The sequence below is a fragment of the Lingula anatina genome, chromosome 9 (assembly GCF_051362555.1).
Source record: "Lingula anatina isolate TDL-2025a chromosome 9, LinAna3.0, whole genome shotgun sequence".
Classification (NCBI taxonomy): Eukaryota; Metazoa; Brachiopoda; class Lingulata; order Lingulida; family Lingulidae; genus Lingula; species Lingula anatina.
Genome location: NC_141775.1, coordinates 18,437,865 through 18,453,388, shown reverse-complemented (window position 1 = coordinate 18,453,388; position 15,524 = coordinate 18,437,865). Strand labels below are relative to the sequence as shown.

General features: G+C 34.1%; 1 protein-coding gene across 2 annotated transcripts; it reads right to left on the bottom strand.

The window, feature by feature from the left end:
* Positions 1-23: 23 nt before the first annotated feature.
* On the bottom strand, positions 24-13,530 carry LOC106166836 (E3 ubiquitin-protein ligase NHLRC1-like). 2 transcript variants are annotated; one of them, XM_086996003.1, is made up of 5 exons: positions 12,518-13,530; positions 10,647-10,858; positions 9,847-10,436; positions 8,201-9,405; positions 24-584 (listed from the first exon to the last, which is right to left on the bottom strand). In XM_086996003.1, exons 4-5 carry the CDS (start codon positions 9,132-9,134, stop codon positions 244-246), a joined length of 1,275 nt encoding a protein of 424 aa, XP_086852129.1. In that variant the 5' UTR covers positions 9,135-9,405; positions 9,847-10,436; positions 10,647-10,858; positions 12,518-13,530; the 3' UTR covers positions 24-243. The 2 variants fall into 2 exon arrangements, with proteins under 2 accessions (XP_086852129.1, XP_086852128.1); XM_086996002.1 differs by lacking the exon at positions 12,518-13,530 and having other exon boundaries at positions 10,647-11,795.
* Between the last annotated feature and the right edge of the window lie 1,994 nt (positions 13,531-15,524).

Genomic DNA, 15,524 nt, shown 5'->3' with positions numbered 1-15,524 from the left:
TCAACATTTAATGAAATAAAGCATGGTGTTTTTACAGAGAATGAAATTATTGTGTTTGTACCCAGTTAAAAAACAATCAATGGGCTGTAGGAGTAGATTGTTAAGTGTCATGTATGTCAATTGATTGATAACAATACAAAGGCACCACTTATTTAGGTACTTTTTCACTCAGCCCCTCGTCTACCATACTAAGATAGGGAAGGACACATTTCGACATCCACACTTTCATGTAGGTATAATTCCTTATTGTGGGTTATGCGGTAAAATTGAAAATGTCTTAAGTATCTTCTGTTCTTTGTATTCTTTATAAACACATTCCATATGTGTCAAACGTTTTCCTATATTCTGCTTACCTTTTCCTCTGATCCAACAGGATCGGCCAGCTTTATGGACAACACACCTATGACGGTATATATTCACGCCAGTTGTATTTGCATCTTCTTCTTTGATATATTCTTCGTGGATGAGGCGCTTGGCGAGATAAGTCTTCCCCACACCGTAAGGTCCAACAATAGCTACTCGCTGTCGGTATACTGGAATCTTACCACTTTCACACAATCGGCGAAGCCGTTCATTAAACTCACCTGGTAATACAAATGTTATGCTTCAGATTGACAAAAGGACTCATGGATAAGGTGAACGATGATGTTTGCAGACGTTATATTTATTGTGAAGCGATAGCAGAGAGGAAGCGAGAGAAAATCTAGAGAGGTGGATGCCTGCATATGTGCTTGAGAGTAACAGTGTGTTATGTAAAATCTCACATTTTCACGATGACAAAAGTCGATAAATCACAGCTTAATTAAATTTTTGAATTGAATTGAGAAATTCCCAAAAATACTATGGTGCGTTATTTATATCAAGGTAAAACAATCTTCGAGTAAAATAGATAGATAGATAAAAAGGGTGTGTAATCTGGATACTGAATCACTGCTGAAGAACAAAGTGAAGTATACAGACATTTATCATAAATCACAAAGTCGATTTGCACACAAAGTCTGACGTGTAAGATTTACTATGTTCCAGATTACAAAGCAGCGTAGAGTAAGATTGCCAGTATATGACTTCCTATTCAAGGTCAATAGTAACTATAAGTGTATCTCTGCCATTTTTGCAGATAAAAGAGGCAAAAAATTTGCAAGACTTAGTTTAAGATGAAAAGTAGGTCAAAGGTCAATTTCAAGGTCACAGTTTGGCCACCAGTATGTGACTTCTTATTCAAGGTCAATAGTAACCATGGGTGTATCTCTGCCAGTTTTTGAGTATTTCACATTTTGCTTCAGTACTGAATATTGAAATGTACTTTTTTATATAGCACAACTCCTAACCTACATATCAAAAACAAACAAAAAAATGGATTCCAACCCCAGTATTAATTGAGCTTGACAAGCTCTACGTAATGCAAAAAAACAAGAGGTCTCTTGTATTTAGGGTTCCGGTTTAATAGAGAGTTTTCAGCTTTGGCATCTAACGGCTGACTCTCCTGTGAAAATGCACCGATTGACCCCAAACTCCCGAAGATGAAGTCCCAAAATGTAATCCCCCCACTTAGGTCAGTGTAGTTTCTAAAAATTGGCACAAACATATATATGTTTTTTAAACCCCCATTTTTAGGAGATTTTGGCCTGTTTGACCTTGAGATAAAAACAATATCAGCCGATGAATCACAGGGACAGTAACTTCTAAAAACCATCAGATGTAAAAATTGTTGCTAGCAGATGATGTGCTGTAGCAGTGTAAGAGATTTTGTTTACTAGTTAAAAAAAACATTGCAACAGCCTTGATATATATATATAATTATTAATTTTTTTTTTTTTTTTTTTTGGGCTGTATGTCAATCCTAAGAATCATTCTTGTAACTTAACAAAATACAGAAAATGTTACAAAGTAAGAGTACAGGGCTCCTGGCAGATAGGAGTGATAAGTCACAACTTGAAAATGCCAGTATAGCACTCTATAAACCTGCATTGCCTCCATAACAGAAAACAATCACACTGGTTTTCAAACACAAGCTGCACACTTCTGTCTTATGAAACTTTTCACTAAGTTTCAGTATCGTAAGTAACATGGTTTTCCCTTAATCGCTATCCTGGCAGCAGTGTCCAAAATAGGGTTTTCTTCAACTTTCATGCAATAAAACATAATACTTAACAGCATAATGACCATCAAATTTTATATAAAGAAAAAATAAAAGTATCATGAATATTCAGAAAATGTGATTTGGGAAGGTCTTCAAGGCCATGGAAGTTCAGAGTCACACTTTCAAAATGCCAAAATGTAAACAAGAGATAACTGTACTGAAATGATTTTCTTTCCATTTTCAACACCTTTTTTAAAACAAAATGATCAATAAACTGTCATTTTTAAATGTTCAACTAGGAAAATTGTTGACATAGGAAAAATAGCAATAGAACAATTTTCAATGTCCAATTTGCTCCATTTGCAGATGCTGAACATAGTGAATGATTAAATCTGACAAACTGCAATGATGTGTTCCTTTCCATTTATGATACTTTATTACACAATGCACAATATTATAACAGGTTTACCATCATTTTTATATAATCAACAAACAATATTGTTAAGAAGCAGAAAATGTCAAAACAACACTTTTACATATCTTATTAGTTCCATAATGAGACTGTTAACATGCCTAAGAATTAAATCTGAAGAAATAACAATTATATACAAAAATACAGAAAATGCACAGCACTTCTGGTGGATGGGAGTATAAAATCACATCTTGAAGATGCTTGTGTTTGAAAAATAATTAAAAAAAAAAATTTAAATAAAACGTAAAAAATTCCAATAAAGCTGCTATTCAAACTTTTAATCTAGCTGCATTAACTTGATATTAATAACCCCACCAAGTTTGAGAAAAATAAAGCACTGTTATTCATCTATAGCACGTTGGCATAACACATTCTTTTTGTTGTAAATTTATTTGCAATGTTAAACACCATTTATCTGCACAATTATCACCAAATCCTAATTTTGTGACACAGTTAAGAGAGCTAAACCTATGGGACTTTACAGGGAAATCTCAAGGAGTGTTTTATGTAATCTCATTTAATGGCCAATTGAAAATTAATGAGTAGGCAAGTGACTTTATAGACCTTAATTTAATTAGTGATCACCCAAGGGACAATTTTATAGACTGTCATCCATACAGTACCATCATATAGCACAAAGGTGTTGCATACATGCTGAAAAAAGTGAAAAAACAGCATTACTTCCCTAAGAATGACCCGATGATGCTGATTTTCAAACTTGACCTGCGTATTATGAATGTTCATTAGTTCTGCAAGTTTCAAACCAAAAGGTAAAATGGTTTTCCACTTATCATGTTATCAATGTTGCATATATGCTGAAAAAAGTGAAAAACAGCATAACTTCCCTAAAAATGACCCAATCATACTGATTTTCAAACTTGACCTGCGTAATATGAATATTCATTAGTTCTGCAAGTTTCAAGCCAAAAGGTAAAATGATTTTTCACTTATCATGTTATCAGTGTTGCATATATGGTGAAAAAAGTGAAAAACAGCATAACTTCCCTAAAAATGACCCGATCATGCTGATTTTCAAACTTGACCTGCGTATTATGAATATTCATCAGTTTTGTAAGTTTCAAGGGAAAAGTTAAAATGGTTTTCCACTTATCGTGTTATTGGTGCTGCATATATGCTGAAACAAGACAGCACTGTTCTGCAATGGATTTACTTCCATTTTTAAAACACTTTTTTAACATAAAACAAAATAAACAGTTTTCTACCATTTGTATATGATCAACTAAGAAAATTGATGAGATGGGAAAAATATCAATAGAACAGTGTTAAATGTCCAATTTCCTCCATTCTGAGATAATGAATATAGTAGATGATTGAATCTGACAAACTGCAATGATATTTGTTTATTTCCATTTTTGACACTTTATAACATAATACACAATAACAAGTTTACCATCATTTTTACATAATCAACTAACAATGTTATTAAGATGCAGGAAATGTCAAACAAACACTTTTACGTATCTTATTAGTTCAATAATGAGACTGTTAATATGCCTAACAATTGAATCTGAGGAAATGTGAAAAAACAGCATAACTTCTAAAAGAATGGCCCGATTATGCTGATTTTGGAACTCAACCTGCGTTTTAGTTAGTTTGACTACTCCTGTGAGTATAATGACAATTGGCCTATCTGTTTTTCTTATATTGTGTTATTAGCGTTGCATATATGTTGAAAGAAGTGAAAAAACAGCATAACATCCCTAAAAATGGCCCGATCATGCTGATTTTCAAACTTGACCTGCGTATTTTGAATATTCATCAGTTTTGTAAGTTTCAAGCCAAAAGGTAAAATGGTTTTCCATTTATGGTGTTATCGGTGCTGCATATATGCTGAAAAAAGAGAAAAAATAGCCAAAATTCACTAAAAATGACCCAATCACGCTGATTTTCGAACTTGACCTGCGTATTATGAATATTCATCAGTTCTGTAAGTTTCAAGCCAAAAGGTAAAATGGTTTTCCACTTATCGTGTTATCGGTGCTGCATATATGCTGAAAAAAGTGAAAAAACAGCATAAATTCCCTATAAGTGACCCGATCATGCTGATTTTCGAACTTGACCTGCGTATTATGAATATTCATCAGTTCTGTAAGTTTCAAGCCAAAAGGTAAAATGATTTTCCACTTATCGTGTTATCGGTGCTGCATATATGCTGAAAAAAGTGAAAAAACAGCATAAATTCCCTATAAGTGACCCGATCATGCTGATTTTCGAACTTGACCTGCGTATTATGAATATTCATCAGTTCTGTAAGTTTCAAGCCAAAAGGTAAAATGATTTTCCACTTATCGTGTTATCGGTGCTGCATATATGCTGAAAAAAGTGAAAAAACAGCATAAATTCCCTATAAGTGACCCGATCATGCTGATTTTCGAACTTGACCTGCGTATTACGAATATTCATCAGTTCTGCAAGTTTCAAGCCAAAAGGTAAAATGATTTTCCACTTATCGTGTTATCGGTGCTGCATATATGCTGAAAAAAGTGAAAAAACAGCATAAATTCCCTATAAGTGACCCGATCATGCTGATTTTTGAACTTGACCTGCATATTTAGGCATCTTATTAGTTAAATAATGAGACTGTTAACATGCCTAATAATTGAATCTGAGGAAATGTGAAAAAACAGTATAACTTCTTAAGTAATGGCCCGATTATGCTTATTTTCGAACTCAACCTGCGTTTTAGTAAGATTGACCACTCCTGTGAGTATAATTACAATTGGCCAATCCGTTTTTCTTATATTGTGTTATCAGTGTTGCATTTATATTGAAAATAGTGAAAATACAGCATAAATTACCTAAAAGTAACCCGATCATGCTGATTTTCGAACTTGACCTGCATATTATGAATATTCATCAGTTCTGTAAGTTTCAAGCCAAAAGGTAAAATGGTTTTCCACTTATCGTGTTATCGGTGCTGCCTATATGCTGAAAAAAGTGAAAAAACAGCATAAATTCCCTAAAGTGACCCGATCATGCTGATTTTCAAACTTGACCTGCGTATTATGAATATTCATCAGTTCTGTAAGTTTCAAGTCAAAAGGTAAAATGGTTTTCCACTTATCGTGTTATCGGTGCTGCATACATGCTGAAAAAAGTGAAAAAACAGCATAAATTCCCTAAAAGTGACCCGATCATGCTGATTTTCGAACTTGACCTGCATATTATGAATATTCATCAGTTCTGTAAGTTTCAAGCCAAAAGGTAAAATGGTTTTCCACTTATCGTGTTATCGGTGCTGCATATATGCTGAAAAAAGTGAAAAAACAGCATAAATTCCCTAAAGTGACCCGATCATGCTGATTTTCGAACTTGACCTGCGTATTATGAATATTCATCAGTTCTGTAAGTTTCAAGTCAAAAGGTAAAATGGTTTTCCACTTACCGTGTTATCGGTGCTGCATATATGTTGAAAAAAGTGAAAAAACAGCATAAATTCCCTAAGAGTGACCCGATCATGCTGATTTTCGAACTTGACCTGCGTATTATGAATATTCATCAGTTCTGCAAGTTTCAAATCAAAAGGCAAAATGGTTTTCCACTTATCGTGTTATCGGTAAAAGTGCACGGCGACGACGGCGACGACAGACGCAGATGATGGCTATATGTACAGACACATCTGTGTCTGTACATAATAAAATTCCAGTAATGGAATTTCTAGTACATAATAGACAAAACAAACACAAAATGTAATAAAAAGACTTCAATTTTAGTTCAGCTTCCACCTATTTTGCCCAGTTATTCATAGACTTTACCTAAAACTTATAAACTCAAATACTACAATATATTAAAACAATATCATAAATGTTAAAACAATGTCCTTTCCGAAACAGGGATGTTTCGGAAAGGACAATTATTTTAACATGACACTGCAATTAGCACACATGTCTGTGCAAAATAATATTTTACACAATCATGAAGCATAACATAAGGAACTAATGCAAGGTAAAGTGAAGTACAGAATCATGAACTTCATGGAGTCACATTTAATACTGAAACAGGAAAATTACAAAATATCATTGATTCGTCAAATTTTGGATATTTTCATCCATTTTTTTTTTTTTTTGCAAATACATAAAAGAGCAATACTTTCTGTAAAACTAAGTGGTTTTTTGGAGATCAATACCTTAAATTATCATAAAAGTCACACACTTCAAGGTTTAGCTTATGAAAATTAAAAAAATGATTTTCAAAATTCAAATGATCATATCTTTATACATACACAAGGTTTTATCTCGGGATTGACATTTCTTATACCCTTCAGGTCTATACTTTCAAGAAAAGTACAAATTTCAACACAATAATGATTTCTATTTTTGACCCTTGGTGGGAAAAAAAGGAGCCCAGGATTGTAAAAATGCCCTTATCAACCTACAAATACATATACCATTGTACTGAATCTGCCTGGCTTATAGACTGTTCAGAATAAATTTTATCAATACCCATTTTTTTTTTTAATTTGAAGCAGACCAAGTACATTTGAAGACATCCCCTGCACATGCCATATCATACCAACAAACTGCATGGCAGCTTGGCCAATTAACTTGGTCAATTAACTTGCCCAGTATGCTGTTAACAATACAAACACCATAAAGAATGGGCCCAGCCAGGGCGTAATAAACATGGGGTCTGGGCTTTTTATGCATGGGACTAGATTTGGTCTGGGCCTTTGACATAAATTTGTGGGTCCATCAGCATGCAGTTTAAAAAGTCCAAAAAGGTGGTCAAAACCATTTCATCAATGTTTTTATCCAGTATAATAATAATAATAATAATAATAATAATAATAATAATAAAAATAATTAATATAAATAAATAAAAATGCATTTAACTTTTTGTGTTACATAAAAATGTGTTTAGTTTTGTATATTTCATTATAATTTGCATGCTGTGACAGTATAAATGCATCTACTATTTTTTTGTATTCCAAACCCAAGGTCACTGTTGTGTATGAATACACTACTTCCTGTGAAAAGTAGTTCCATTTCATGAAAAATGGTCGTCTGCTAGTTTTATTTGCAAAGAACAATCCACAAAGTCAGGAAAATAAGGTATCATCCAAAGTACTTCAACATTTAATTTATTTGTGTGTGTTAACAACAAACTCGTGATGAAATGTCTTTGAATCTAGAAGTGGTAAGACATCAAGAAACTTGACAAAGTACATTTGAGAATTTAGGTATATCTAAGCTTTCATGAATAGCTACAAGATGAAGAATATGAAGAATTGTTGTGAGATTTGAGTTGTTCTTTACTGACAAATGGACAAGAAGTTCAGGGATTAAGCAATATAAAATGTTTTTCTTGTGACTTAATAAAAATACAAATAAAGCATACTATAAATTCCATTAAAAAGAGTTCTTCATCCATATTCAAAATCCTAATCACTAATGGGTTCATAGAAATTGGTCAGAAACAGTAAAGTATCAACTATAGAAAATGTCTCCACTCTACATACATTTTTACTAAAGCACAGCTGTGTGCTTACTGAATTTAAATATGCTTAAAAAGTTTTTTATTGAAATAAAGGCAAACATAATCATGGATAAAAACATTGTAAGACTAATTAACTTTCAAATATTTTACATAATAATCATATCTATCCACAGTTAATACATGTTACTCACCTTGTTTCAGGTCAATGTACGTGAATGTCTTAACATTGCCAAACCTCTCTCCCACCACCAGCTGACCAGTAGCAGGGTTGATGACTACTGCAGTGGGAGACTTCAACCCATCATCCATAGTGACAATGTATCTGATAAACTGTCCCTGTGGACTCAGTGCCACTATCCTGTGGTTATAACAGTCAGCAATGAAGATGTGACCATAGCTGTCTGTGCACACTCCATGTGGATACCTCAGTTCACTGCCTTCTCTGCTGCCGTCATACTGGTACAGATGATCACCAGTAGGTGACAGCACATGTACACAGTGTCCCAACATGTCTGATATCACAATGTTATCATTCACACTGTTCACTGTGATGTAGTCTGGGGTTTCACACATACTGAGTGGAATAGTGTTCAGGAGCTGTCCACTGTCTGCATGGAATGTGAAGATGGACTTCTTTCTACTGTCACAAACCATCACATGACCTTGTCTGTTCAGTGTAATACCCTGTGGTTCCTCCAGTAGACCCTGACCCATGGTTGTCACCTGCTGACCTCTGGTGGAGTACACTTGGACACAACTGTCACCCCATGATGTTATATACAGGTGACCAGTCTGTGACACAGCCACATCACATGGTTCGTTTACTTTAATGTCAAACTTAAATTGTCCTTCATGTGTGAATACTTTTGTTCTGTTGTTCCAATTATCCACAACAAACATGTGTTCCTTATCTATGGCTAACCCAAATATGCCAGTTATTTCTCTATCATCTTCCAGTTTAGGACTGAAGGAACGCACACATTCTGCCTTCTCTAAGAAAACATGAGGATGTGTAGCTAATGTTGTATTTGTTTCCTGTTCAGCTAATGGAGGTTGTGTCTGTACTGTCACCTGTCCTGATCTTGGATTTACACATCGTCTAGACTGCCCTAACATGGCTTCCATTCCGACAGTAGATCCTGTAATATTTCTGTCAGTGATTGCTAAACTTTATGTTTACTTCTGGTGCTGCAGCTTGGAGATCACAGTAACATAAACACTTGCTCCATATACCTACAAGTCGGTCAGATCATATCTCTTTCTTTGTCAAATATGTTCAACATTATCCCACAATCTCCGTCCTGTTACTTCCTGGCTGTTGAACAAAATGGCGCCTCATTCATATAGACCATAATCCTTTGCGCAACACGACTTCCGGTATTTTTTTATAGCAAAACTATAGACGCGCAAAAGAAATGCCGTACAAAGGTAACTGGAAAATAATAATTTAATATCAGATAAAATAGATATGCGTAAAACTAATATTTCTCATCACAATTATCACCTGTAACAGTGATTTTTATTTTATTTTATTTTGATTTATTTTTCTTTTATTTTTATATATTTATTTATTTATTTTTATTTTTATTTTTTTTTTATTACACACACTGGACAATAGAAGTGAACCAATACTTTGGGGGAGATAAATGACTCTGGAATGATATGCTCCTGGTATCATTTTATAAACATCAAAATTCACAAAAAAAAAAAAAAAAGAATACAATTCCATAGTACAGCGGTTTTATACTCAATAGTCATATTAAGAGTAGACCCAGGCATTATAACTTTCATTACTCTGCAGGGGGTGACACTTCTTTTGTCCAATGTGTTTATTTACCTCATTTTTTCCTTGTTTTGATTTCCCTCAATTTTCTGCCGCCATCCCTATCATGCGCATTTTTGAGCCACAATTTGATGCATGTCTTATTCAGCCTCCCTAGCTCTCGATCTACCTGCATCTGTGAAAATATAAAAAACTTAACTTAATCCTCCTATCTTAACAGTGCTAAATTGGACAGTAAACAAAAATGGTTCAAAAAGGAGTTACAAAACGGAATGGTCTCATCAAAGGACAGAAATAGGTTGATATGCGTTTATCCTTAAGAGAATATATGTAAAAACCTTAAAAAGACAAAGTTGTTCAGAAGAAACAACCTTTATATTTTGAACTGTAACTTTACTTCAGGATCATTATAATACAATCAATATGTAAAAATATATCTGAGCAAACATTATTTGATCATTACGAAATGCAAACATTCCATTGCTTTTGTAAAGGCCAGGTTTTTTAGTGCAACCTTTCCGCACTTCCCAATCCAGTTACACTGACATGCAATATGTTAGTTTTAAAAATAGTAGACATGATCTTATCTACACTGTACCATTTCCTAAGAGGAAAACCCTCCCAGTGTGGCAAGGTGGTTTGACCTTTGAAATAAATATAAATATTCTTAATTAGTAAAGCACATTTATATATATACATACAACAAATGATAAGTGTTCAGATTAAAATGTTTTTTTTAATCATTTATAAAATAACCACTATTTTAAAAATCAACTTATTATTTATTCCATATGTAGCTTCAGCACAACAATCACTACATTAATTTTTATCATACTATTATTTTCTTAACTTACCAGTAATTTCATTATGCTTATCTTTAAGTATGTTTTCAACCCTTGCCACATCTTCCCTAGTCTCCATAGGAAATGCAAACTCGTCAATTAAGACAATATTGTCATCAGGACTTCTGTTCTATTTCAATTTTTGCTCTTACCTTGTAAGAACAATAGTGTTATTCTTCAGCATAGCTTTAATCTGCAGGAGGGTGGTGAAGATGAAACGTTATCTGAAAACCATAATAAGAATAATTTATCGGTAAAGAAATCAGATTGGAATTAATGAAAATACCTTAAAATGACTACCAAAATGCACAAAATGCACCATGTGTCGGGTCCGACATAAAGATCGTACGAATGTAGGGGTCCATGTTCCACCCTACCCAGGTTCTTCTAATATTTTACCTGTCACTGATACATGGGAGAGGGAATATAACCACAGACTCACATATTCAGTTCCAAGTCTAAAAGTCCTTTATTAAGTCCAAGCATTCAGCATTTATACACATTATCTACAGGGAATCTATCTGCATGCCACAGTGGCAGCAACTCATTTAAATACTAATTGCAATGCAATAGATAACAAGTGAGAGAAAGTTATATCAGTTCTACTTATCAGGTATGCCAATACAGAGGATGATAAATATTCATTCAAGACTGAAGCAAGGTGAATGATAATATGCTGCCTGATTGTATAAACATAATATGTAAATGAGTGATTTCATCACATGCATTTAGTGGACCTTAACACGAAGTTATATGACGTAATGTGTTATATTAGTCCAATAGTTATTAAGTAATGTGGTGGCCTCTTTGTATAACGCCGAGGTAAAGAAATTAACTTCACAATTAAAGGTAATTAGGTTTGACGTACATCTCATACTAGTGCAGCACTGGATACATGTAAAGATAACAAAATAGTATTTAAAGTAAGTGATGAGATTTGAACGGGGAGATTGAGGGAGACACGTAGAAGGAAGCAGCGGAGAAGGAGATTGGAAGCGACGGAGTACGGAGCTGACGAGTTAAGAGTTGGAAGCTACACTTAGAATATGTAGTTACCTAGCGTCAACGAATAAATCATTTAACTGGTCATTATGTGGACTTGGGTTTTCTTTGCGCGACCTTACGTAAATCTGACACGAACTGTGGAGTCTTTGGATCGCGTTATCCAAGTTAGACGAAAAGATAATGTCCTATTTCGAGGCCACGCTTGAATTAAGCGTACAAAATTATATAGGTTTAGGACATTCGTCATAGGCATATGTAAAAGGTTCATTACACATGTGCACTTCCTTATGGCTAGTCTTAATTTAATTAACACCGAAATGCCTTTTTAAAAACATGAAAAATCTTAACATGACGAATATGCATATGCCAGATATTGGTGGTCAGAACACAAAACAACTTGAATGTAAACTGTATTATTTCTTCACATATTGGTCAGTTATAAACGACCAATTTTTCCATATATTTTCTTATTCATCACCTTTCTACATGATCCGTAGGAATGGTTACTTAACCATCTTTATAATTTTCAGTTAACCTGAATAAAAAAATACTGTTAGTAGTAATTTATCTCAGCGAGGGTTTTATTTATTTATTTATTTTATTTATTCATTTTTACAAATTTAAGCGAGTCTCTTGAGAATTTTAACGAGCCGGGCCGCCTCGCTGCTGTGAATACAGAGGAGACCGTGATGTGTACATGTTTTGAAATAAATACTATTTCAAGAGAAGATCCCTGGCTTCATATAATAGGGCCTATATATATATGTGTGTGTGTGTGTGTGTGTGTTAAAAGGTCAAAAAGCTCGCAGTCTTCATACTAATTGAATTATTATCGCTTAACAATGTGTCACAATTAAAGAACTTCGGGAAATACTTACAATGTGCATCGGAGCTAAGGCTCTATTCCCAGAGCTTTAGATCGATCTATTCCCGCGGGGAGTCTCACTAGATTACTCTCAGATAATCCGGCTTAAATGTCCGTCCCGCCTACTACAAGCTGTAAGGATGTAATTAACTTTCGTGTCCGTCCGGCTGACAGCTATTTAGCGTGAACCCCCAGGGAGTTAGGTCGATCTAAAGTAGATCGATCTAATCTCTGGAAATGGGGTGTAAGATTAAAATTATTGTTATTATTATTTGTATCAGTAGTAGTTTTTGTTGTAGTGGTAGTTCGTTGATATGACTTTATAATGTCACTGTATTTCATTCTGATGTGCCGTTGGGGTCAAAGGTTTAATAAATTAAAATTAAATTGAAATAAGAAATAAAAGTGGCGGTCACAACTACCAAATTGAGTGAGTAATTATAGTCTCTTCCGTCTCGTTGGAGTGCAGCGCAGTTTTCAAGTCATCACATATGTCAGACGTTTTGCCGATATTTTAATAATAATATTTTGCTAGGCAGGACCACAAAAGAAAAAGGACCAATGTTCACTGGTTATATTCCAAGGTTTATTTTAAGATACAAACTTTACTTTTTCCAATTGTTATCAATATCATGCATAAATCTATTATGGGTCTTTTCAATTTTAATTCTTATTAAAATGAATTTTACGTAAATAAAAGCCACAGAAAACCCTTCATAACACACTGATACACCACATTTTTATTTTTTAAAAATATATATACACTTTGAAAATGTATACCTTTTAATTGACTCGATCTTTTCAATAGGCAAAAAATACCAAACTTTCAAATACAAAATACGAATCTTATAATAATTTTTTTCATACCTACATCTTATAGGGCTATAGTAGGTGGAGCTTTCGCGTTTTGTTTCTTCCACTCAATAACAATGTTCTAATTTCCAGAATTTATTTTAAAAAACCTGTTTTAAAAATCAACATTTTTCCTATATGTAGGCCTACATTGAAAAGATCTGTCAATCAGTGTATTTAAATATTATTAGGCTTACCTATTTTACATGAAATAATACAGTAGGACACATACTGTCGAAAAGCGGTGTACTTCGGCACGTCATTGATTGTCCATTTGCTACGTCCGCGCAACAAAATAGCTCGAGAATGGCGACTCATTGAAAATGAGTACGCTGCGCGTAAATCTATATTGCAAAAAAATCTACTGTGGCTTGAACTTTTATATTTTAGAAAGTGAATAAGCATTTGTTCTTCTGTCGAAAAAGGGCATAGTTTTACCAATAAACCGTCAAGTTATCTTACCACCGCGTACTGAATACAGAGGACGGAATTTTTTACAGAACCAAAAACGCATATGTCTAGGGAGGGACTATAATGCGAGAAATTTGTTTACAAATATAAAATTCGCTTAAATTGCGAAAAAAGATTGCTAAAGTATAAAGGTTTTCAATTTTCAAAGGAAAATCCCGCACACTCTTTGGTTTGTCAGTCTCGACCGAAAATCTGGGAAGTTGTCAAAATCAGCGGAAATTTACTCCCGCGCAAAACCATCGAATAAAATACCCATTTTTGCCGTCTTTCAAGCAAATAAACACCTTTATTCACTCTAAAAAGTTTCAAACTAACCTTAAATTTCACATATGGTGCTATGATCCACACTTTTCTCCTAAACAGCAGACTACTGACCTTGAACTGGTTTGATTCGTAAATATCATGTGACAGAAGTCATGTGACATGCGGATTGGGCCTTCAAATTATGCATTTCTTAAGTCCAGTGTGATCACAAATAAGGTTTTCAGTTTATTAGGGTAATGATTGCATGAAATAATAAAAATACAACTTAAATTTAATGCCAAAGAACCAATTTTGCCTCTCGTTTTGCGGGAGTTTGTCTGACCTATTTTCATTGGAAATCCCGCAATTTTATCACGAGGGTGGAAAGGTGGAGTGAATTGTGCGGCCAGTTTCGAATTGCACCAAACCTTGCGGAAATTTGTGACCCACACATGTAAACTATATATGAAGATTATAATGAGGTAGGTATAGATTTTCAACAGAATTCAGAAGTTATACTTAATTATATTAAAAAAGTGTATGCCTTCCCCCCAACTTCAAGATCATGTACGGTATATAGTACAGTCGGATATGTCCAAGTTGTAAGTTATAGCTAGTATACAATGTATCATACATGTAGTTTTGTTAATAGGGGGTGTTGTTCATTCTGCACTGTGTGACCTACCCCGACTCATTTACATCAGTTTAGTCAACAGATTTACTTAATTTTTGGCAAGTCTGAATAATGATACGAAAGCAGTTCACCAGCGCGAGCACCTGCCAAGATTCATTTGATAAGTATACGGGATACATGTTTAATCTTCAGTTATACACTTCTAATTGTTATACAGCTATATCTCAAAGTACATTCCACAAAATGCAAATCTACAGTAGGATATTTTTGAGCATCATCATGTTAGTTCCCGGGAAAGCATTATTATGGTATTCATAGTAAACTTTGTTGTAACGGTGCCTTATGTACCCCCGGTACCATTAACTATGTGTGGATCGGTTGTGGTCTTCTGTAGTAAGTTTTGATACATGTTCTCAATTTATGTAAATGTTTATCTTTAACCATGGTCTCTAATAATTTATGTTGTAGTGGTATTTTTTCATTGCAGGTGAAAATGAAGAGTTTCATGCAAGTAACAGGGAAAGTGGGTGCTACATAATGTGAAAGTGATCATGATGATATCAATTAAGCAACCTTTGTTTATGTATTTATTGAAACAACTCCAAGGAAGAACTTGACTGCAACAACTAACTTTATTTCTAAGTGTGCAGATATAAATACATTGTGTGTCTACTGATCAGAGGGATCACTGTCAAGTGTGTTTATACTACGTACATTAGTGAGAGTGCTATTTAATGATAATTGATGACAGAGGGTTGGGGTTACTATAAGCTTGACCGATAGTGTTAAGAACCATAACATCCCCTTCTTCCTTTAGAAA

Excerpts from the sequence above, each read along its gene's own strand:
- LOC106166836 (XM_086996003.1), bottom strand. The coding sequence starts at position 9,134 with ATGGAAGCCATGTTAGGGCAGTCTAGACGATGTGTAAATCCAAGATCA. Across the intron at positions 585-8,200 it reads GTACATTGACCTGAAACAAG|GTGAGTTTAATGAACGGCTT; the intron begins GTGAGTAACATG and ends TTGTATTACCAG.